At 39.8% G+C, this 25,295-nt stretch overlaps 1 protein-coding gene across 1 annotated transcript in view; it reads right to left on the bottom strand.

Annotated features, from left to right (window-relative positions):
* LOC140191081 (uncharacterized) overlaps positions 1-25,295 on the bottom strand; it is a 60,859-nt gene that overhangs the window by 31,347 nt on the left and 4,217 nt on the right. The window contains exons 2-3 of the mRNA XM_072248156.1: positions 8,842-8,889; positions 3,307-3,511 (exon numbers count right to left, since the gene is read on the bottom strand). Coding sequence (XP_072104257.1) covers positions 3,307-3,511; positions 8,842-8,872 — 236 coding nt within the window. The 5' untranslated portion in view covers positions 8,873-8,889. The remainder of the gene's footprint in view (positions 1-3,306; positions 3,512-8,841; positions 8,890-25,295) is intronic.

The following is a 25,295-nucleotide window of genomic DNA, read 5'->3' on the forward strand; positions in this document are numbered from 1 at the left end:
CAGTCAGATCCCTTCATTCATGGTCGGAGCATCATTCACACAGTGCACTGCCTGTGGGAAGACTGTAGTTTTGCAAAAGGCTTGTGTCGCGATTCATCCTGAACAGCTGCTTGACAGAGGACTCTCTGATCTACAAGCTGCTCCCAGAGGCATGCACTTTGACAAACATCAAGTGCTGCTGATAGATCATTAGTACTGTGAAAGAGACTCTTTGGTCAGCCCAAAACTTGTTGGTCTGCCAGCATATTGATATGTCCATGGAAGAATGCCGCTGACTGGCATATTCCAGGCTGCAGGAGTATGTGTTGAGGGATGCACTGAAGCTTGGTATAGCCACCGCAAGGGATCAGTGAGGAAGGAACACACAGTGTAGGGTTATTCTCCTATTGGAGAGGAAGGGGCCAGGTTGGGGAAGGAAGCCCCTCAATTATTATTGTAGTAATAGACCACCTCAGAGTGCTCATGAGTGGCAGCAGTGCTATTGTTGTTAATGATACAATGGAGCAGTACGGAAAGCATTGACTATGAATGTAAAGAATGAACAGGCATTGACTGGTTTATTCTTGTAATTTTTTTTATTATGAACAAATATTAATTTCATTAAAAATTCGAAAATGAAAAGGTATTGCATGTTGTATACTTGTAAATAATTTTATTATGAAAACTTCATTTTGCTTAACAAATGACAAAATTAGATGAGAAACAGGAAAAGTCATCAGGACAGATGCTCAAAGACATCATCAGATCGTTGTAGTGACTGTCTTTAAAAAAAAGGTGGATAGGTTCAAGGAGAGAATTATGGAGTTTAGGGACAAAGCAGGTGAATTCAATTCAACACACAAGAGATTAAAAATTAAATTATATAGAAATCTCCACAATGCCTGAGGTTGAAAGAGAATGCAGGCATTGATGGGGTGGGTGTAGTAGATATTATTAGGCGTTCAGAATGCAAATGATGACATAAAACCAGAACACAAGCCAATGTGGGTCATCAGTCAAACATAGTAGTGAGCAAGTGACAAGTAGCAGAACTTTGGATGGGCACGGCCATATAAGCATGAAATAGGAGGGGAGCCAAGAGAGCAATGGAATGTCTGGAGATAACAAAAGAATGGATGAAGGCTTCAAGAGCAGATAAACTGAGCTGAGGTTGAGGTCATTAAGTTGGAATTCAGCAGTTTTAACAAAGGAGCAGATATATCTCAACTGTGTCAAAACACATGGAACAGACTGCAAACATAAGAGAGACTACAGATGCTGGAACCTGGAGCAAAAGACATAAAATGCTGAAACAATTCAACAGACCAAGCAGCATCCCTGGAGAGAAATGAACAGTTGAAGTTTCAGGCTGAGACCTTTTATCAGGACTGGCTCAGCTTTGGATAATTTTCTGGGTCAAAAAGCTAAATCCATGGCCAAAGACACTTAAATCTTCTCCATAATGAATTTTAGGATATGTCTGCTCACTCAGGAAGTGGAGGGGCCAGTATGGTACTTAAGAGATACATGTCACCAGTATAAATGTAGAAATTGATGTACAAGGGGTGATTGATATGTTCGTGGCCTAAGGTAGAAGGGGTCAATTTTAGAAAACCTAGCACATTTATTTTTCAACATAATCCCCTCCTACATTTACACACTTAGTCCAGCAGTCGTGGAGCATGCGGATCTTGGACCTCCAGAAAGTGTCCACTGCAGGGGTGATTGATATGTTCATGGCCTAAGGTAGAAGGAGATGAATTATACAGCTCTTTTTACATGCACATGCAGTTCAACTCTTTGAGTGATTATGCAGAAAGTTTGAGGTTAATAACTCATCGGGGTGATTGATAAGTTTGTAGCCTAAGGTAGAAGGAGATGACTTATTAACTTCAAACTTTCTGCATAATCACTCAAAGACTTGACCTGCATGTGCATGTAATGAGAGCAGTATAACTCATTTCTTTCTACCTTAGACCACGAACTTATCAATCACCCACCTGTGGACACTTTCTGGAGGTCCAAGATCCATACGCTCCATGACTGCTGGACTAAGTGTGTAAATGTAGGAGGGGCCTATATTGAAAAATAAATGTGCTAGGTTTTCTAAAATTGACTCCTTCTACCATAGGCTACGAACATATCATTCACCCCTCCTATTTCAAAGATTCAAAGTACATCTATTATCAAAGAATGTATAAGTTATGTAACCTTGAGGTTTGTTTGCTTACAGGCAGGCACAAAGCAAGAGACACAGAAGAACCAATCAAAATAAAATAAAGGCCAACACCCAATGAGCAGAGAAAGGGAAAAAAAACATAAATCATGCAAACAATAGAAGCGAGCAACAACATACTGAACCAAAATGATCCGAATCCCAGAGTTGGCCCAAGCCTTGGTATCATGAAGGGAAATGCCAGAGGTAATAGCCTAAAATTGGGATGAGAAATCATTGCAGGTAGTTCTTGCTGAGTAGTAATAAAAGCAAGTAAGAGCGGCCCAGCTATCTGCTAAATGGGGAAAGGGTATTTGAAAGGGATGCAGCAGAATGTAGAGGCTATAAATAGGTTAAGAATTAGGAGGAAAAGTTAACTAGTTACAAAACCAAAATAAATTGTGAGGTTACTATTTATCACTTTGCCATCAAGGTGGAACAGGAAGAAGTTGCGTTTCTTACTCTGTTATTTGTGTTCAAGAATGGCCCACATAAGTTCTGTGAGCACTAAGGTGGCTAACAAGTGTTCTTGATAAGGAAATGGGACATGATGCACTGCTTTTGTCATTCATAGTACAGGTCAGGAAACACTAATTTATTCTATGGAAGGAGTGAAAGGACTGCCGATTAACTCATCCCTGAATAAACAGAACCAATTCCATAAAGACCACATCCTATTTCTGAGTTAACCCTTCAGATAATGTACCCACTGTCATTCTTTCAGCTGTGCATCCTCTGTTTATCATTTCATTCAGTGTGGTAAAATTAATGTTGGAATGTTAGAGGGTTATAATAGCAGTGATTATCAGGTCTATCATTGTGGAATTGTTCTTGATGGAACAGGCCCTGACCTTCATATGAGATGTGTAAACTATATGTATGTGTGATTTATTTTAACATGTGCAAACTGATATGAAGAAAAGATGGGCATGGATTTAAGAAGTAACATGTTCAAGGATCTTGTACCGAAAATGTAGATTGGATATGAGTGACTATTTATCCACAATAATACCTGAAGCCTCAGGGAATAGCCATCCCCATATAATTTTAAAATTTATATTATTTTCCCATATTATGTTCATTTATGAAGTAGAATGAGAACTATACTCTACCTTTGCTTTTTGCATTCCATATTGTGACTTATAGTTACTGGTTCTTTATCCTCACTAGGTTTCAAGGCAACATCCTCTGTACCATGCTGTTCAGCTGTAGTCTTGCATTCTTCGCCTGTAGTGTCAGTTTTCTGGTCCTTGGCAGATTGGAAATGTTTCTTCCTCAGTGTTCTTGCAACGTGCAATGACGGTTCATGTTCCTTTCCTTTAACCAGCAGGGAATAAAAGAATCAGAATCACATTTTCTGTCACTGACATAAGTTGTGAGATTTACTGTTTTGAAGCAGCAATACAAAGTAGTTGTGATGGGAGATTTTAATTTTCCTGTTACTGACTGGCATCTCCTTAGCGCAAGGAGTTTATTTGGGGTGGAGTTTGTTAGATGTGTTCAGGAAGGTTTCCTGACACAATATGTAGATGAGCCAACTAGAGGAGTGGCTGTACTTGATCTGGTATTAGGAAATGAACCTGATTAGGTGTCAGATCGCTTGGTGGGAGAGCATTTTGGAGGTAGTGACCACAACTCTATCTCCTTCACCATATCGCTGGAGAGGGATAGGAGCAGACAATTTGGGAAAACATCTATAGAAGTTTGCCAAGGCTCCTGAGAAAGTAGAGGCACTGTTGTGCTTTCTTCGCAAGTATATTTATATGACTGGTTCAGGAGAGATCCTCTGAGATAGTGACACCCAAGAAATTTAAAGTTATGACCCTCTCCACCTCTGATCCACCAATGATTACTGGCTCCTGGACCCCTGGTTTCACTTTCCTGAAGTGTACAATCAGTTCCTTGGTCTTATTGACATTGAGTGAGCTAAATTTTCAATCTCCCTCCTGTACGTTGATTCATCACCAACTTTGATACAGCCCATAACGATTGTGTCATCAGCAAACTTGTATATGGTGTTGAAACTGTAATTAGCTACACAGTTATAGGTGTAAAACGAGTAGAGCAGGGGGCTAAGTAGACATCCCTGCGGTGCTCCTATGCTGATAGAGATTGTGGAGATGTTTTTGCCAATCCAAATTGACTGGAGTCTATAAGTGAGGAAATCCAGGATCCAATTGCACAAGTGGGTATTGGGGCCCAGGTCTTGGAGTTTACTGGTTAGTTTTGAGGGGATGATGGTGTTAAATGCTGAGCTGTAATCGATAAAGAACATTCTGACATATGCAGCTTTGCTGTCCAAATGTTCCAGAGTTGCGTTAAGAGCCAATGAGATAGCATCTGCTGTAGACCTGTTGCTCTGGTAGGTGAATAGGAGCAGATCCAAGTCGCCACTCAGACAGGAGCAGATATGCTTCAACACCAGCCTCTCAAAACACTTTATCACTGTGGATGTAAGTGCCACTGGGCAAAAAATATTTAGACAGGTTACCACCCACTTCTTGGGCACCAGTATGATTGAACCCTGCTTGAAGCAGGTGAGTACCACAAACTGCCAGGGCAAGAGGTTGAAGATATCCATGAACATACCAAGCAGTTGGTCAGCACAGATCTTCAGTACTCGGCCACATCCGTACTGACTTTAGCCTCCTGATGAGGAAATCAAAAATCCAGTTGCAGAGGGAGCTACAGAGGCTCAGGTTTTGAAGGTTGTTGATCAGTACTGAGTGGATAATGATGTTGAATGCTGAGCTGTGATCAATAAACAGCAGCCTATATAGGTATTGCTGTTGTTCAGAGCCCAAAAGAAAGCCAGTGAGATAGCGTCAGCGTAAACCTGTTGAGGCGTTAGGCAAATTAGTGGGTCAAGGTCCTTGCTTAGGCAGGAGTTAATTATAGTCATAACCAACCAAATGAAGTATTACATCCTAGTGGATGTGAGTGCTACTGGGCAATAATTACTGAGGCAGCTTACCTTGCTCTTCTAGGGCACCAGTATGTTTGATGCTCTTTTAAAGCAGGTGGTAATCTCCAACTGCAGCAGTGAGATGTTGAAAATGTCCATGAACACTCCAGTTGTTTGGCACAGGTTTTCAGTGTCCTGCCAGGTACACAATCAGGGTCTGGTGCCTTGCAAGGGTTCTGACATTGGCCTCCAAGACACAAGTCACAAAGTCATGAAATACTGTGGAGATTCTCAATGGTGCAGTTGTATTTTCCCTTTCAAAGTGCGCATAAAAGGTGTTGAGCTTATTGTGAGGTGAAGTATCACTGCCATATACTACCAAAAAGAAAAAGGCACTCTTAAATGTTTACCATTCTTTATGATAGAATATGAAGAAGTCCTCAGTTCTCTGAAAGGTGCTCTCAACACGAGGAATAAAATGTAGTCACAAAATAAAATTAGAAAAGAATGTTGAAGTAAAAACAAAAGTGAAGCATTTATTAGAATAAAACATTGCAAAATTAAACATTATTCCAGAACCCAGAATTAATGCAATATAAAAATACTATCGTTTATTTGCCCCATGTAACACTTAATATTTATCTATATTCATGCTTCATTAACTTCTGTATTTCTCAGAATATTTGTTAGTTACAAAATATAAGCATTCCTTCAATCACAAAATCCGTGAGATTACTCAAGTACATCAAAAGGGTTCTCCTTAAATTTACCGTAATATGACAGTGGGTGACACAACCACAGCAGACTTCTTTCTGATGGTTGGAACATTCTTTGGCATCTATTTTTACTATTACTTCTATAGCAAATGTAGAAGGACAGCTTTTACAAGGAAAGAGAATGAGGTCAAAAGCAAAATCAGATTAAACAGCTGTATAAGTCAATAAGGTCAGAATTAAGAGCTTGATTAACTGCATAAAATAAGATTGAACAGATTTAAGCCAGTTCACTCATGTACAGTCATTTGCAGTTCAGTTAGAGAAGTGGATCTCAATGTAACATAAACCTGGATAACTGTAAGGTAGCATTATACGTTCAGAACAATACATACAATATCGATATACACTTTGTGGCCACTTCATTAGATACACCTGCTCATTAATGCAAATATCTAATCAGCCAATTATGGCTCATGGCTTCACTTAACTTAGCAAAAAGTAATTTACTGTTATTAATTATTGGTAATTCATATATAATGCTATCTATAGGTATTTGCAGCCAATAAGTGTTCAACAATTCATTCCTTAATTTGTGGTGTGTTTTGTCTTCTTTTGACAATTTGATATCAATGAGTTGATTTGTTCATTGGCAGCTTATAGAATTTTGCACTGTGCTGCTGTCACAAAACAAAAGAAAATCATGACATATGCCAGTGATATTAAACCCGATTCTGATTATTGTGAAATGGCAAACCTAATTTTAAATCAAACTGGGTGATAAAGGACAGCTCATCAACCCTTATTGTCATCGTTCACTCTTATCCATCTGGTTCCTGTCGCATATTTGTCAGATACTAAAACTCAGTTTTCTAGTAAACAATATAATGCATCTCGCAACCTCCCTTGGAAGATCCAGGATTGTCTTTTTTTACTGGAATTTCCAATGCTGCACCCTTATCATACAACTGTACCTTTAAAGTGGTAACATTACAATCTAGAGACATTAAAATAAAAGATGAAGTCTTGGGTAAGATTCTTTTTAGTGTCTTAAATCCATCAAGGTAGACAAGTAATTATATTTAAGGAGGGGGTTATCGCTTGAAGACAGCATCAATAAAATAAATAATGCACTGAATGAAATAATGAATCTTATATAAATCAGATGTTTTCCTGCAACTCCTGAGTAAGTGTTAAATGACTGGACTGAAGCCATGATGGATGTATGTAAGGTAGCTATGAGATCTTCATAATGTGCCAAAATAAGCCTTTGATTTTGAAAAGTTCTTATGAAGGTATAATAGTGTGAGATATTCTGGGCTTTGGAGAAAAGTTTAAGGCCTTAAATTCTGTATTTTTTGATTAACAATATGAAACAGGAGGGGAAGTTATCAGTATTGTAAGTGCCACATAGCAAACTCCAGCATTTTTTGGTACAAGATCATTAAGGTTCTAACCACAACACAGTAAACAATTTATTGCTAACTCCCAAATACTGACTTGCAAATTGTCATTCTAGGTTAGAAGGAATAAGCAAAAATAGTAGAAAATTTCTCACTGCTACAGGTGAAAGTTCCCACCTGCTTCAAAAAGGCAACAATTATACCAGTGCCTAAGAATAATGTGAGCCGCCTTAATGACTATTGCCCAGTAGCACTCACATCTACAGTGATGAAATGCTTTGAGAGGTTAGTCATGACTAAACTGAACTCCTGCCTCAGCAAGGAACTGGATCCATTGCAATTTGCCTATCGCCACAATAGGTCAATGGCAGATGCAATCTCAATGGCTCTTCACACTGCTTAAGACCACCTGGACAACACAAACAGCTATGTCAGGACGCTGTTCATTGATTATAGCTCAGCAGTTAATACCATCATTCCCATAATCCTGATTGATAAAGTCATAGAACCTGGGCCTCTGTACCTCCCTCTGCAATTGGATCCTCAACTTCCTAACCAGAAGACCACAAGCTGTGTGGATTAGTTATAACATCTCCTCCTCGCTGACAATCAACACAGGTGCACCTCCGGGGTGTGTGCTTAGCTCACTGCTCTACTCTCTCTATATCCATGACTGTGTGGCTACGCATACCTCAAATACCACCTATAAATTTGCTGCTGATACAACCATTGTTGGTAGAGTCTCAGATGGAGACAAGAGGGCGTACAGGAGCAAGATATGTCAACCAGTGGAGTGGTGTCGCAACAACAACCTTGCACTCAATGTCAGTAAGACTAAAGAACTGATTGTGGACTTCAGGAAGGGCAAGACGAAGGAACACATACCAATCCTCATAGAGGGATCAGAAGTGGAGAGAGTGAGCAGCTTCAGGTTCCTGAGTGTCAAGATCTCTGAGGACCTAACCTGGTCCCAACTTATCGATACAGTTATAAAGAAGGCAAGACAGTGACTATACTTCATTAGGAGTTTGAAGAGATTTGGTATGTCAACAAGTACACTCAAAAACTTCTATAGATGTACTCTGGAGAACATTCTGACAGGCTGCATCACTGCCTGGTATGGCGGGGCTACAGCACAGGACCGAAAGAAGCTGTAAAGGGTTTTTAATTTAGTCGGCTCCATCTTGGGTACTAGCCTACAAAGTACCCAGGACATCTTCAAGGAACAGTGTTCTTTGCCTCAATTATAAGGACCTCCAGCACCCAGGGCATCCCTTTTCTCACTGTTACCATCAGGTAGGAGGTACAGAAGCCTGAATGCACACACTCAGGGATTCAGGAACAGCTTCCCCTCTGCCATCTGATTCCTAAACGGACATTGAACCTGTGAACACTACCTCACTTTTTAAATATATATTTTCCCTGTTTTTGCACAATTTAAAATCTATTCAATATATGTATACTGTAATTGATCTATCTATCGATTGATCTATTTATTTATTTATTTATTTATTTATTTTTCTATATTATGTATTGCATGGAATTGCTGCTGCTAAATTTAAAAATTTCATGACACATGCTGGTTGAACCTGATTCTGAAATGATAATAGACAAGCTCATACTTACTTGCAGGAACAGACTTCTTCCGCTTACTCATGCCCACGTACGTATATTCTGCAAATTAACAATAGCTGAAATTAACACATATCACAATTAGGTATGGTGTACAACTAAAAACAAACCTGATGATTGAAATAAAGGCAGTTCCATTAATAAAGCTACCAGCTGCTGAAACAGGGCACAAGTGTAATAATTCCAATTGGAATCGTTGATTAGAACCAGCAATAAATATTACCTATTTATTAAAGTTCAAAGTAAATTTATTATCAAAGTACATATATGTCACCATGTACAACCCTGAGATTCATTTTCTTGTGGGCATTCACAGTAAATACAATAAAACAAACAGAATCAGTGAAAGATCATACCCAACAAGACAGACAAATAAATACCAATGTGCAAAAGACAACACACTACATATAAAAAAGAGAAAAAAACCAATACATATTGAGAATGCAAGATGAAGAGTCTATTGGTTGTGGGAACAGTTCAGCAATAAGGTGACTGAAGTTATGCCCTCTGGTTCAAGAGCATGATGGTTGAGGGTAATAATTGTTCCTGAACCTAGTGGTGTGGGTCTTGAAGCTCCTGTACCTCGTTCCTGATGGCAGCAGCAAGAAGAGACCATGGCCTAGATTTTGGGGGTTCTTGATGATGAATGCTGCTTTCCTGTGACAGTGCTCTAAGTATATGTGCTTGATAGTGGAGAGGGCTTTACCCATGAAGGACTGGGCAGTATCCATTACTTTTTGTAGGCTTTTCTATCCAAGGGCATTGGTATTTCCATACCAGGCAGTGCTGCAACCAGTCAATATACTGTCCACTGCTTATCTATTGGTTTATCAAATTTTTAGATGGCATTCCAAATCTTCACAAACTTCTTTGTAATACCACTTATATGTGGAACCCAAGACAGATCCTCTGAAAAAATAACACTGAGAAATTTCAATTTTCTGATGTTCCCGACCCTGATCCTCCGATAAGTACAAGCTCATGGACCTCCAGTTTCCTCCTCCTTTGGTTAATAATCAGCTCCTCAGTCTTGCTGACATTCAGTGAAGGTTGTTGCGTGGCACCACTCAACCAGACTTTCAATCTCCTTCCTATATGCTGATTCGTCACCACCTTTGATTCCATTCAACAAATAAATGTACTTACAAAAATAATAACAATATGGGAAGTGATTGCTAACTAATGAATTCAACAATCATTGGCATTTAGGGAATTTTAAAACTACAGTTATAAGATCTTAAGAGATCTATTTATCTCAGCAGAAACTTTTGAGTTTACTGCCCTGAATGCTAAAATAATTCTTCCATAGTAACATTAATTAAGAAAATGTTTTTCTTCCCTGTATGCGTAACATTCATGTGCAATAGCAATATGGTCACTAATACGAAGCAAATAAATGTCTCATACACAAATGTATAACTTGGATATATAAAACAAATCAACACAAACTTTAAACCAAACAAGTGATAAACAGCTGTGTTAAAGGAGCTTTTAAATTCAAATAATAATAGAGTAATTATTTCGGCAATTAAGCCATGCTTTTCATTGATCAAAATGGTCAAGCTGGTGCCAGCGAATGATTCCTTGGGTGATATCTTCCAGATTGTCAATCATTTCAATTTTTCTACATCTTCTACTTATTCTTTTTATTTTAATATTGTTTTGGAAGTTGTTGGAGCCCGGGACTTAATCTTTAGTTTAATCAAGTGAGCTCATGCTCTGCTGACGCTGAGAAAACTCCAAAAGAGGTATGTGAGCACGAGAAGCTCAGAGATGAGACAAGGAGCCATGACCTACTACATTTCTGGCTGATTAAAGTGTCAAGGAAGATTGAAACATTGAGACAAATGTGGAGGAGAGTGAGAGGTTCTTGGAGAGGCCGTTGGTTATGTCATTTCCCCTCAGAGGGGCCACTGGGTCCCGATATTCTCAGAGATGTTATCAAAATTCTGAGATTTATGGATTGGACTGTCGTTCATATTGGCCTCTTTCAGTTCTATGTCTTTCTTTTGTGCTCTCACTCTTTATTTTCTTGTTGCCAATTGGCAGGGTGAGGTATGGGTGATCTGTTAGTTTTTGTGTGAGGGAAGATTGGGATTTGTGAGTTTTTGTTTCTTTTGCTTTTCATGCAAGGGATTGATGTCTTTCTCTCAACTACTTCTATGGCTTTTTGTATTTTATGGCTATCTGGAGAAGACAAATCTCAGAGTTGTATTCTGCATACATACGTTAATGATGAAATGAACTTTTGCAACTTTTATCACACTCCTCAAACCGTAGCTTGCATCCTCTATATAACTAACAGAGTGCTTTTTCAAATATACTGTATGCAACAAGAGATCTCAAGTCAAGTAAGAAATCTGCTGCAGCCCTGGCAACACCATTTAAGACTTCAGCATATTTACGTTTCCTAATTACATTTTCTTTGCAACCATCATGTTACGTCCAGAGCTTTGGAATATTTCTCACACGGGCATTAATTTTATTACGTTGTCATAGTGCCATTACATTGGGTGCTTATCACTATAGTAATGATCGTATATGTCAGCAGAAGACCTTTTCATGAGAGTGCATGTTGTAAACTGCCTGACCAGTATAACCACTTGTATTAAACACAAGTTTACTGTGAGTACACTAACACCGATCTATCAAGCTCAGCAATGATACAGTAGAATGAAGAGCCTTTGTACAAGTTTTAATCCAACATGTTTGTAAGAAAGCTTATGGGGTGTTAGCTTTCATAAGTCAAGAGATAGAGTTTAAGAGTCACGATGTAATGATGCAGCTTTATAAAATTCTGGTTAGGCCACACTTGGAGTATTGTGTCCAGTTCTGGTCACCTCACTATAGGAAGGATGTGGAAGCATTGGAAAGGGTACAGAGGAGATTTACCAGGATGCTGCCTGGTTTAGAAAGTATGCATTATGATCAGAAATTAAGGGAGCTAGGGCTTTACTCTTTGGAGAGAAGAAGGATGAGAGGAGACCTGATAGAGGTGTACAAGATATTAAGAGGAATAGATAGAGTGGATAGCCAGCGCCTCTTCCCCAGGGCACCACTGATCAATACAAGAGGACATGGCTTTAAGGTAAGGGGTGGGAAGTTCAAGGGGGATATTAGAGGAAGGTTTTTTACTCAGAGAGTGGTTGGTGTGTGGAATACACTGCCTGAGTCAGTGGTGGAGGCAGATACACTAGCGAAGTTTAAGAGACTACTAGACAGGTATATGGAGGAATTTAAGGTGGGGGCTTATATGGGAGGCAGGGTTTGAAGGTCAGCACAACATTGTGGGCCGAAGGGCCTGTACTGTGCTGTACTATTCTATGTTCTATGTTAATATACAGAGTGTAATCTGTTATTCTCACTGACTTAGGTCTACACACAATTTCAATGCGGTGGTTGTCCATCATGTCCAACGATGACAGGAGACATGTGCAAGAGTTTTTAAAGTTGAAAAGCTGTTGCACTGGGGCAGGACCACTCTCTCAAACTCAAAAGTCCGGGTCCAGTAGTACAAACAAGTATCACAAACTGGGGTCTTCCTTGGTTGCAGTGGATGATCATGACATCTTCTATAGCTTTTCATACCCTTCACTTTCCACAGATCATTGAACCGCCTTCCTTGCCGTTTGATCTCACCTGCCCCGTCCACCGGAGCTGACTTTGCATGCTAGGATAGACATGTCTCTATCTCACTGGGGTATAGAGATCTTGCTTATCACAGTGCATTTCGATGCTAAACAGAACAGCACCCATTTTATGTGTGTTGCCTACAGATCGAGAATTGTGTGGTCAAAGGTTAACGTACCTCTTGCTTCAGCCAGTCACTTATCCTGATGGTTCAAATAATTATAAGGTTGTAATAGACTTGAAGGAAAAACCTAATTGTTTTACTTTGCATCTCAGAATACCATTGACCAGATCAAGACTCCAAGTCATTCAAAACGAGTGATCTGCCACAGAATGAAGGTGTAATGACTGGTCAGAACATTGGGCATCACACTTTTTCCTTATGGTCACATATTTATGAAAGAAGTGAGATCTCTGCAGTTTGTTACATCTCCCAAGTCTAATAACGTGACATAGTCAAAGACAAGAGGAAGTACATGAACATCTGCAACATTTGTAGATCTATGTGCTCTCTTCTCCCTGGAAAAAGAGAGATGAAAATCTGTATTCTTCTAAAATAGAGTTTTGTACTTCATTATTCAATGGGAAATGTTAAATTGGAGTTCTCCTCAGTTCCAGCCTGGACACTCAATGCAAAAGCTATAGCCATCTGAGCTTCAGAGCCATCAAGAAAGTATCCAAAGTTTTGCTCTGTGTTTGGAGTTGTCATTGGAATATTTCAGTGTGAATGACCTTACTGTAACACTAATGGATACCTCATCCAGAATCAGTTTATTATCATTGACTTGCATGATACGATTTTTTTTGTTTTACGGCAACAGTTTAGTGCAAGACACTGATTATTGAGACTTCGGCGAAAACATGTCCCACTAAGAAAAGTGCTAATTCCGTTGAAAATGAATAACATTTTCTTATTTAAAATAATCAGGGTTGATCATCTGAGGGTCTTTTGCACAAATATAATATTTTTTCATATGTTTGTTTTTAATTTTATAAGCTATATGATTATATGATAGCCCAGTACCCACAAAATCAGTTGTCCTCAGACAAGAGATTATCATTTCAATTTGATTTTAAAAAAGTGTGAAAAAAATCAGTTAAAATGTATAATATACTAGACAACGGGGTGACCCATTGGGGCACCCTTTGAGAGAAGGGTAGTGCAGTCCGATGTGACCAGAATGAACATTAAATTTCCCTGAATGCTATTGCTATCTACTTGATTTGGAAATTAAAGAAAAACTCAGCTTATTAAAGAAGAAAGACGCATAGCAAGACAAAGATGTGACCAGAATGAACATTAAGTATCCATGAAGTAAATTTGAAGGAATCGAGCTTGCTGGGTCGGGTCTGGAATTAAATGTCCGATGTAATGATGGATTTGGCTTTGAATAATCACAGAAGGATTCCATCGATTCCTAGTTGGAATGACTTCTTTGGCACCAAAGGATGTCATTTGGAAGAGGCAATTGTATTGTCTGATGTTCTTCCTGAACACGTTTGCAATAGGTTCATCATTGCTGTACAAATTGAGGAGATCGTTAGGTAGAGGCTGCTAATTCCCTATCCTGACCTTTCCCTTCATACAGCAGAAATGTGCGGTTTCTCCAGCGAATAGGAAAGCATGACAGTGAGGGCATACTCTGGTCATCGAACCAACATCAGCAGAAATGTGACGGCATGCGAGTTGTGCATTTTGTCTTGCTCTTTCTCTGAAGTATTGTCGTCGAAAGCAGCCATTGTCGTCTTCAGCAGATCTCTCAATAATTACTCTCTGCAGCATATTCTCGAGTTGATTTTTCCATTTCTCCTCTGTCTCTTCCTCTCTCCTCCTTCTCTGCCTGTTTTTGTCATTCTGGAGATGCGCAGCCCTTTCATCCTTCGTCTCTTCATCTTTTCTACCATTTGTTCTTTCTCTCTGATCCTGGAGTCGTGCGGCCCTGGCCTGATTGGATTCTTGTTCTCTCCTCCATCTGTGCCTATTGTTGTCATTTTGGAGACGTGCATGCCTGTCCTCCTCTGTCTCGTCTTCTCTCATCTTTTTTGTCCTGACTCTTTGATCCTGGAGTCGTGCAGCCCTGATCTCATCTGATTGCTGTTCTCTCCCTCTCCTTGCCCCTTCCTGACCACGTTTGGCATCATTTTTTGACCATAATGTTCCACTTCTCTTTCCACATGACATAATTAGGCTATTCATATATTTTTACCCTAATGCTTGATAGAAGATAGGAAGCAGTAACACCAAAGCCTCTAAGCTGCTGAGGCTGGCCATGCGCATGCGTCAGGCAGTGGCGTCGCGGTCTCCATGGAAGGTGGAAGGGGCTCTGTGAGCATCGTGAGATGCTGCTGAGGCTGGCCGTGTGCGTGCGTTGGGCTGTGGCGTCGTGGTCTCCATGGAAGGTGGAAGTGGCTCTGTGAGCATCGTGAGGCACTGCTGAGGCTGGCAGTGCGCATGCCTTGGGCTGTGGCGTCCCGATTTCCATGATGGCCGATCGAGTCTCGGGTGAAAGGCAGCCTATTGATTTTTGATGAATGAGCAATTTTATGCAAATATAACCCGGACTTTTGCCTGCATTCTGTAAGTTAGCACATTTTAATTCGATTTAGCCAAAAATAGTGCTGCTGTAGTGCAGCGTTTGCGCTAGTTGGAGGTCACAAACAGACAAACAGAGCATGAGAGTTTTAGTAGTATATAGATATGCCAGATGAAAGAGTAGAGTGAAAAACCTCTTTAAAACTAAAAACAGTGAATGTTCAACAATATTTACTCTTATTTTGTGGTTGCTCAAAATGTGTCCCAAGTTTTTGTCAACACCATCAGGTATTTATAAAAAGGGCAATAAAATTAGGCAACCACATGTTCAACTATATTCCTGAGGACCCCTTTTCCACACTCCACATCTGCTAAATGCAAAAAGGTCAAATAAGCTCTTGTAAGTTTGCTACTTTTTCAATAACTTTTACATATTTATTGATGTCTCTATTTCCTGAGGAGACTGAGATCCTTTAACATCTGCCGGCCGATGCTGAGGATGTTCTACGAGTCTGTGGTGGCCAGTGCTATCATGTTTGCTGTTGTGTGCTGGGGCAGCAGGCTGAGGGTAGCAGACACCAACAGAATCAACAAACTCATTCATAAGGCCAGTGATGTTGTGGGGATGGAACTGGACTCTCTGATGGTGGTGTCTGGAAAGAGGATGCTGTCCAAGTTGCATGCCATCTTGGACAATGTCTCCCATCCACTACATAATGTACTGGTTGGGCACAGGAGTACATTCAGCCAGAGACTCATTACACCGAGATGCAACACAGAGCGTCATAGGAAGTCATTTCTGCCTGTGGCCATCAAACTTTACAACTCCTCCCTTGGAGGGTCAGACACCCTGAGCCAATAGGCTGGTCCTGGACTTATTTCCTGGCATAACTTACATATTACTATTTAACTATTTATGGTTTTAGTACTATTTAATTATTTATGATGCAACTGTAACGAAAACCAATTTCCCCCGGGATCAATAAAGTATGACTATGACTATGACTATGACTATGACTATGTTGCTACTGTCACAACCATGACTGTCTCTTTTGTATAGAAAGAATTAGAAACATAGAAACATAAAAAATAGGTGCAGGAGTAGGCCATTCGGCCCTTCGAGCCTGCACCGCCATTCAGTATGATCATGGCTGATCATCCAACTCAGAACCCTGTACCTGCCTTCTCTCCATACCCCCTGATCCCTTTAGCCACAAGGGCCATATCTAAATCCCTCATAAATATAGCCAATGAACTGGACTCAACTGTTCCCTGTGACACAGAATTCCACAGATTCACCTCTCTGTGAAGAAGTTTTTCCTCATCTCGATCCTAAAAGGCTTCCCCTTTATCCTTAAACTGTGACCCCCTCGTTCTGGACTTCCCCAACATCGGGAACAATCTTCCTGCATCTAGTCTGTCCAATCCCTTTAGAATTTTATACGTTTCAATAAGATCCCCCCTCAATCTTCTTTTTCTTTTTCAATCTTTTTATTAATTTCAAAATATAGAAACAAAACATAGCAATAATACAGATAATATGAGATGCATTGTTACATTTAAAAAAGAGTAATTGCAAAACCAAATAGTGGAAATTACCAAAACTCCCATACATGTAGAACTGATCACGGATAATATAAAGCAAAAAAAAGGAAAAAGAAAGAAAAAGAGAAAAAAAAACAAGAAAAAAAACCCATCCCAAAAGAAAAAAAAAACCAACTAAACTAAACTAAAAGACTTGGGCAAAACTAACAACTTAAAAATGGAAAAGAAGAAAACCTCAGTGTCGACGATTCCATTCCCCTCCAACAACAGTACAGAGAAATAAAACAAGTTTGGAAACCCCCTCAATCTTCTAAATTCCAGCGAGTATAAGCCTAGTCAATCCAGTCTTTCATCATATGAAAGTCCTGCCATCCCAGGAATCAATCTGGTGAACCTTCTCTGTACTTCCTCTATGGCAAGAATGTCTTTCCTCAGATTAGGGGACCAAAACTACACACAATACTCTAGGTGTGGTCTCACCAAGGCCTTGTACAACTGCAGTAGAACCTCCCTGCTCCTGTACTCAAATCCTCTTGCTATGAATGCCAGCATACCATTTGTCTTTTTCACTGCCTGCTGTACCTGCATGCCCACGTTCAATGACTGGTGTACAGTGACACCTAGGTCTCATTGCACCTCCCCTTTTCCTAATCGGCCACCATTCAGATAATAATCTGTTTTCCTGTTTTTGCCACCAAAGTGGGTGACCTCACATTTATCCACATTAAATTGCATCTGCCATGAATTTGCCCACTCACCTAACCTATCCAAGTCACCCTGCATCCTCTTAGCATCCTCCTCACAGCTAACACTGTCACCCAGTTTCGTGTCATCAGTAAACTTGGAGATGCTGCACTTAATTCCCTCGTCTAAGTCATTAATGCATATTGTAAACCAGCGGTCCCTAACCACCGGGCCGCAGAGCATGCACTACCGGGCCGCAAGGAAACGATATGATTTGGCGATATGATCCAGCTGCACCTTTCATCATTCCCTGTCACGGCCACTGTACAGCCATTACGCATGCAAGGTCATTACCCACGCATCATCCATGTCAGTGCGGGAAGGAGATCAACTCCTCCAGCTTGCAAATGACGGCGGGCTGAGGAGTATGTTTGACATAACATCTCTGCCGGCATTCCGGATCAAAGTCACGGCTAAACATCCTGAGATAGCCATGAAAGCACTGAAAACGTTGCTTCCATTTCCAACATATCTCTGCGATGAATGTAACGAAAACTAAATTGCAGATTAGACTGGACATAAGGAACCCCCTTCGAGTATCGTTGTCTCCCGTCACCCCTCGATAGGACTGTCTTATTGCAGAAAAGCAAGCCCAGGGCTCCCACTGATTCAGCGATACTGGTGTGTTGCAATGATTTTATATGTTCATACGAGGAAAATATGTGCTGTGTGTTTAATATCCAAACGTTACTTAAAATGTTATGATGCTGTTGACTTATATAACCATATAACAATTACAGCACGGAAACAGGCCATCTCTGCCCTTCTAGTCCGTGCCGAACGCTACCCTCACCTCGTCCCACCGACCTGCATTCAGCCCATAACCCTCCATTACTTTCCTGTCCATATATCTATCCAATTTTTCTTTAAATGATAATATCGAACCTGTTTCTGACACTTCTACTGGAAGTTCGTTCAACACTTACTTCAAGCTCCCCTGTCCTCCCCTGATAATTGACTTATTGCTATTTTCATGCGAGGAAAACATGCGGTGTGTGTTTAATATTAAATTCGTTAGATAAACCCTTTTAAAAACGAAATTGAGTGTATTAGCCACTTATCACTGATATTCCGGTCGTGATTAACACCCCCCCCCCCCCCGGAACAGAATCACCAAAATCGATTTGTAGAGAAGTAATCGGCAGGTGCACGCATGCACAAGTCAAAACATGCGCACTGGTGCCCGCGCAAGGCCTCATGGTCATTGTAGTCTTTATCTTGGTAAACACAACGTATTTGACTGCTACTCTTGTCCGTTGACAATCAAACCCCGTCTCCCCCCCCCCCCCACCCGGTCAGCCGGTCCGCAAGAATATTGTCAACATGAAACCGGTCCGCAGTGCAAAAAAGGTTGGGGACCCCTGTTGTAAACAACTGGGGCCGATTGCGTCGCCTCTGATCTGGGCCGACATTTACGTGCTGGACAGTACCTAATTAATTAGCTTGTTTATTTCGGCTTTTTGTGTCCCAGCTACCGCTGCATTCTCCGTGACAATGTATTGGTCCACGGCCCGGGGGTTGGGATGGTGGGGCACTGGGGTGTCATCTCATCGTCGTCTGTTTCCATGAGGGCATGCAGGTTATCTTCTTCTGTTTGCCTGCCTCGATGTCGAAGGTCGAGGTTCGTCATCTGCTGTGGCTGACGTGGAAGGCTTGAAAAACGACAGTATGCTTGACTGCTGAGCCTCACGCATTTTTCTATCATACAGTTCTTTGTAAGCACTCAAATCATCCTGCAAATTTGCCCTAAATCTACGTACCCTTTCAAAATTAAAGTCGTACTTTTCTGCAATCATTGTTGTCAATTGCAGCGAAAATCTCACGCAGTTGCTTCACGTTCAGTTCCTGGATGGCTTCACTTTTGGTCCGTTCGCTACTGCATTCGATTTTGATTGTTATCCCTTCCTCTTCCAATTGCATCAGCTCTTCATCTATCAGTTCTTGGTAATGGGATGCCAAAACCTCTTCAACATCATCTTCATCAACGTCCACAAGCCAAACTCACTTTGTCCTTACTTCATTCACCATGATCGAAACACTTAATTATGTCTAGTTTTATGCTAAGTGTAACACCCTTACGAGCTCTTTTCCGATACCTTAGAACTCATCTTGCTAACAGATGCTCACAGGCACGTGTTTAAGCAATGCTGGCTAGAATGCAGTTCCGGGGGAGGAGCTTGGCTGCTCAGGATGCGTGCTGCCTTTTTTTGTAACAGTGAAAACACCTTCTGTTAGTGAAAACAGGTAACTAATGTAGGTCTTTTGTAACAGCGAGGTTTCATAAAGCGAACGTTCAAAAATCGGAGAACACCTGTATTAGCCACTGATAAGTGACCTATAGTTGACTTATCACCTATATTCCGGTCGTGATTAACACCCCCCACCGTCAGCCGGTCCGCAAGAATATTCTCAATATTAAACCGGTTCGCGGTGCAAAAAAAGGTTTTTTGACTAAAACCATAAATTAATTTAGTTGCACTATTTCATAATCATTTTATAAAATTTCACCAAATTAAACATAATTAAATTCATAGTAATTTTGCACAATTTCATAATAATTCCATTAAATTCTGACATTCCTTTTATGCACTTTATGAAGTTATGGCTAGGCAGCAGCTATCAGTGGAGGAGTAAAGGAGAAGAAACAGGGAATACCAAAAATAGTGGAGAGAGAAAATATATAGTGAGCCAGAGTTAAAGGAGGAATACCTGAGAAAGGGAAAGCAAAAATGGAAGAAAAGAGTAGAGGATGGGAAGATAAAAACTATCAATGATTTGAATGAAAGGGAAAAGTGGAGTAAGAGAAAGGCGTGGAAATGTAGACAGCAAGAGTCAAGACAGCTTAAGAGAAAGGGCCCAGAACGCCCAGAAACTCCCCCAGATGGTCCATTGGATCAGACTATACAGGAGCCAGCTCGCAGTAGGCAGTCTATAGCAGAGGAAAGGGAAAGAAAGAAAACAAGAGCAAGATTCTTGAGAGAGATGAAAGCTTTGAAAAATAAACTTCAAGAGGTAATAAAAGATAGGAACAAACTGAAAAAGTGTTAGTGACAAGAGCAAATTAGAAATAAAAAAAACCACAAGAATCACCAAGCAAAAAAAGAGCAGATGCTACAGGAAAGCAAAATCTTCCATGAGATGGTTGGGAGAAGCCTTTGCAGTACTCAGCTCTATCATATTGCTGAAGATGACATGCAGACATATGATGTACTCCTTTTACAACCACTAAAACCTGTACCAGCAATGAGGAAACTCCACCAGGTCATACCTTATGGAAACAGCATCCATTGCAGATCATTGTCATGTTTCTGCAGTGTTTCAGTCCAACAACATATCAGTTGACTGAAGATACACATGCCAGGGTACAGACTGAGGAGAATGGTGGTCCTACCACAATGGGAAAGAACAGAGGGCCTTTAGCAATGCTGATAGAGGAAATGGAGCAGGAACCCTAGAGTGTTCCTGATGGGACTACGACAGATATATCTGCTGGTGTCATTAATTGTGGAGATTGGCTTGCAGTTATTTATGACCAAAACTGGTGGTTAGCAAAGGCTGTCACTGTGGATGCTCATTATCAAGATGTTCAAGTGGAGCTTTTCCACCCTCATGGGCCCAACACGTGCTTCCATCCAAAACCAGGTGGAAAGGATATGTGCTTCGTACCAGTTGAAGATATTCTGGTCAAACTGATGGAGCCATCATCATGCAAGCAGGACGAAAGAGATCTACCACCTGTCTAATGAAGTCATGAACTTCATAGAGGAAGAGCATATTAATCGTCTACTTCCTGATAAAGCTGACCGAACGTTTTCAAAGATTTTCAAGCCTAGAAATATATGGAATTTTTTTTTAGTTCCTGGTGTGTTTTCTGACGTTTACGTTTAAACATTGCAGTTGTACTGTAGTTTTTATTTTGCTGTTTACCATTGTTGTTAATATTTACAGGATAAAATGTACATGACAACTTGTTACTTGTTGTATCAAAATGTTAAATAAAGTTGTTAAGCAAGGAAGCATTGACTTGACCGGTGAAAAAGTTGGAATTGTTTGTTGTAATTAGGCCACTGCCACCACCGTCAGATGGAACTTTCTTTGTTTTAGATTAATATGCTTACAATCTGTTCCTCCAAAACAGTTGATATATTAAAGTAATTGTATCTTTAAGATTAAAAATGTGTCGTTTTATGTCCAAAATTGTTATTTTGTATATTTAATGCTAATGATAAAAGTTGCATGACGTAAGAGTTTTTAAAGGAGTACACGTGAAATACTATAAAAAATGAACAAAAGTGAATATTCAACATTTAACAGCATAAATGTGATATATGTGCATCTTTTTCTATTCATTGCAAAAGTTTGAGAAACCCAAATTCCTTCAGTTCCTACTATACCTGTCACTGTAAAACTTAAGGAGATCTAGAAACATCAAATAATAACACAACAGATAGTAGATCAGTCACTACCTTTCAAACAGTTCATAATCTCTTTAAATGGTTCTGGTAGAGTGACCTTCCTGCTGCTTAACACATTGAGTTATGCAAGGTGCTGATTTAAGTTTCAAAATCCAAGTTGCCAATTCTGGCTCTAAACAGCATATGGCAGATAAACAGTAATCTGTCTATCCTGATTTCCAACTGGCATTAGCAACCATATGCTTTTGCTTTTCCCAATTCAGATGGTGATAAGAAGGACATTTCTCAGCGGGTTGTGTAAATTCTGTGAATTATCTATCCACAGAGAGTGGTTGAAGCAGTCAGTGAACATATTCAGGGGATACACTGAAAAACATTAAAACCAATGGGAAAAGTATGGTGCTGAGGGCAAGATCAGATCTGCCATGACCTCACTGAATTGCAGACCAACTTAAGGATTTAATGGCCTACTGCTGTTACTGTATCTTATGGTGGTTAATAAATGTGTGCACATATCAGTTGCCACAACGGAACAAATTTACCAATGTCATTGTAGGGAACTGAAAGAATTTACTCCTATACACTTCATTCAGCCTTGGCATTGGTAGTAGCCGATGTCAGGTCCTACTCTAAATATGAACATATTATGTAGCCTGATATTCAATGCAGCACTGAGAGGGAGTATTGTTATTTCAGAAGTCTTGGCTGAGGTAAGACCTTCTCCAGATAAAATGTTCCATGTCATTGGAAGTTGATGAGAATGAGGGATTTCAGAAGCAAGCAAAGTAGCTTCTTGAGGACTCACACTGCAGATTTTCCTCATTCAAGTCCTTTCTCTATTATAAGAAAGTTTTTAAACATGTCCTTTGATGTAGCGAACTCACTCTTTTCTGGCACAGCACTCACTTTTTTTTCTATTGAACTTCCATAGAGTACCATGGGATAATTCAATATTACAGACGTTATAAAATGTTGAATCATGCAATTCATTCTATTTTTCAGAGGTTTGCACTTAATAATATCAAGTACAAAGCTGTTGGTCAGCTAGTACACACTTTTAACAGATGATCTCACACAAGGTTCTAATAATTTAGTGTTTTTATCTTTTGGTAACTAACTACAGATTATCATTGGAAATTACTGTAAAGATAATGACTTAAACCAATTGAAGCAGCATGTGCATGAAATTACTGCCTATCAAAAACTGCTATTACACACTGTTCTGTGCAATGTGAAATGTAACTCTATGAACTCCAGTCCGGATTAAAAAATAATTGTTATTTTCAAATGAAGTCCCTTACTCATCTCTGACTTGGTGTCCCACTAGGAGACACATCTTCAAAGCAGGGCCAAAGATAGACAGTAATCTAATTTTAGACAGTAATCTAATTTCAGGAAATGCTGTAAATACAGTGTGGGTGAGCTCTATTACAGCTGTTAGATTAATCAAAATTCACCACTACAGAATTCCACAAAACATTATACAAAAAGATACTAGATAAAATGTGGTTTCACAAAATATATGTGAAGAAGAAAATAAACTTTTTCTCAACTTGTGTTTCTTGACGGTGATGATATGGTTTCACATTATAGAAAATCACAATATGGATTGTACCAGAAACACAACCCCACTCCTTCAGTAATGTTGGGGGGAGGGGCGAGGGAATGATTGCCTGTCTCTGATATTCATTAGTAGTATCCAATGTAAGGTCAGTAACTCAAGTATTAACTCTGTTTCTCTCTCAACAGAGATGAAGTTTGATCTGCTGAGTAGTTTCAACACTTCCTGTATTTATTTCAGACTTACAGCATCTGTAGTATTTTTAATCTTAAAAAAAACCTAATTGCAGGCATGAATTTACAAACCAAAATTTGATTCTCTCAATTTTGCAATATCATCTGAGTTCTCTCAATGAAAATGCCGTCCTGTAAAATATCAGTTATGCTCCTTATGCTGTGTTGCTAAGAAACTTAACAGGGAATAGATCTGTAATTGATTACACCAAAATTGTACAGATGCAGCATCTTATAATAGTTATATTACTAACAACGACATTGGTCTACTTCAATTTCAGACTCTTTATTATATCCTGAAAATTACTAGACATTTGCTTTGTTTTAAAGTCTTTATCATAATATTGTATTTATTTTGATGTTAAGGCCATCTCAGATTCTTAAAAACGGACTACAGATAATTTCACTCATACATTCTTACCAAAAAATTTGCTCAACCACCTAAAACTACCCCATGCTAACATCTACTGATGCAAATACCACATGTTCTGAATTACAGTTATATTAGCAATGCACTTACAATGCAAGCTCACTGCTAATGCCGAACAGTTGTAGATCTTGCACAAAATTCTAATTATGAGAAGCAACTAATACAAATGAAGAATTCTGAACATAGAAACTCTCTCTACACTCATGACTGTGGGTAAGCACAGTTCAAAAGCCATTTTTTAGTCCACAGATGACACCATTATTGTTGGCAAAATCTCAGAAGGCAATGAGGCGACATAGAGGAGTGAGATAGATCAGCTGATTGAATGGTTTCACAGTAAACTCACATTCAATGTCAGCAAGACCAAGGAATTGATTGTGGACTTCAGGAATGCAAGTAGGGAAAAAATGAACTAGTCCACACAACAGTCAGTGGTGGAAAGAGTGAGCAACTTTAAGCTTCTGAGTATTAACATCTCTAAGGATCTGTTTTGCACCCAAAACATTAATGCAATCACAAAGAAGGCAAGCCAGTGGTTCTACTTCATTAGGAGCTTGAGGAGATTTGGTATGTCTCCAAAGACTTACAAATTTTTACAGATTAATTGTGTAGACTATTCTCACTTCTTGCATCACAGCCTGGTACGGAGGGCTCCAAAGCACATGACTGCAAAAGGCTGCAGAAGGTTGTAGACTCAGCTAGTTCTATCAGTCACAACCCTCCCCACCATTAAGGAGATTTTCAAAAGGCGATAACTCAAGGAAGTGGCAACCATCATTAAGGACCCCCACCATCCAGGAAGGAGGTACAGGAGCTTGAAGACTCATACTCGATGTTTCAGGAACAGTTTCTTCCTCCCATGGATCAATGAACACTACCTCTTTATACCTTTTTATTGCACTATTTATTCTGTAATTTACAGTAATTTTACACTTTTGCATTGTATTGCTGCCATCAAACATCACCTAGTGATTGTGATAATAAATCTAGTAAAACTTTAAAAATATCACATGCAAAAGTGACATTGGGCTGAAATTTCTTCAGAGCACCTTAAAAATGTGCTTGTCTACTTACTGAAGATGTTTTCTTTTATATTGACCGGGACTCTAATGAGAAGTTTTCAATCTGTTAGTCTCTGCACAAAAGATGCAAAATACAAATGGACAACATGGCATCACACAACCAACAAAATGACAACACCCTGACGATTGGAAACTTGGACAACAGCACGTCATATTCTACCTGGCTTTCGGTAACTGCTCAGTAACAGAGAGTCTATCCTGGGGTTGGAGGACTGTCTGCGTGAAGGAGGAAAGGAGATTGTTCCATTGTCTGTTGTATTCTGTTTTGTTGGGCT

Source organism: Mobula birostris, chromosome 32 (assembly GCF_030028105.1).
Source record: "Mobula birostris isolate sMobBir1 chromosome 32, sMobBir1.hap1, whole genome shotgun sequence".
In the NCBI taxonomy this organism is placed as follows: Eukaryota; Metazoa; Chordata; class Chondrichthyes; order Myliobatiformes; family Myliobatidae; genus Mobula; species Mobula birostris.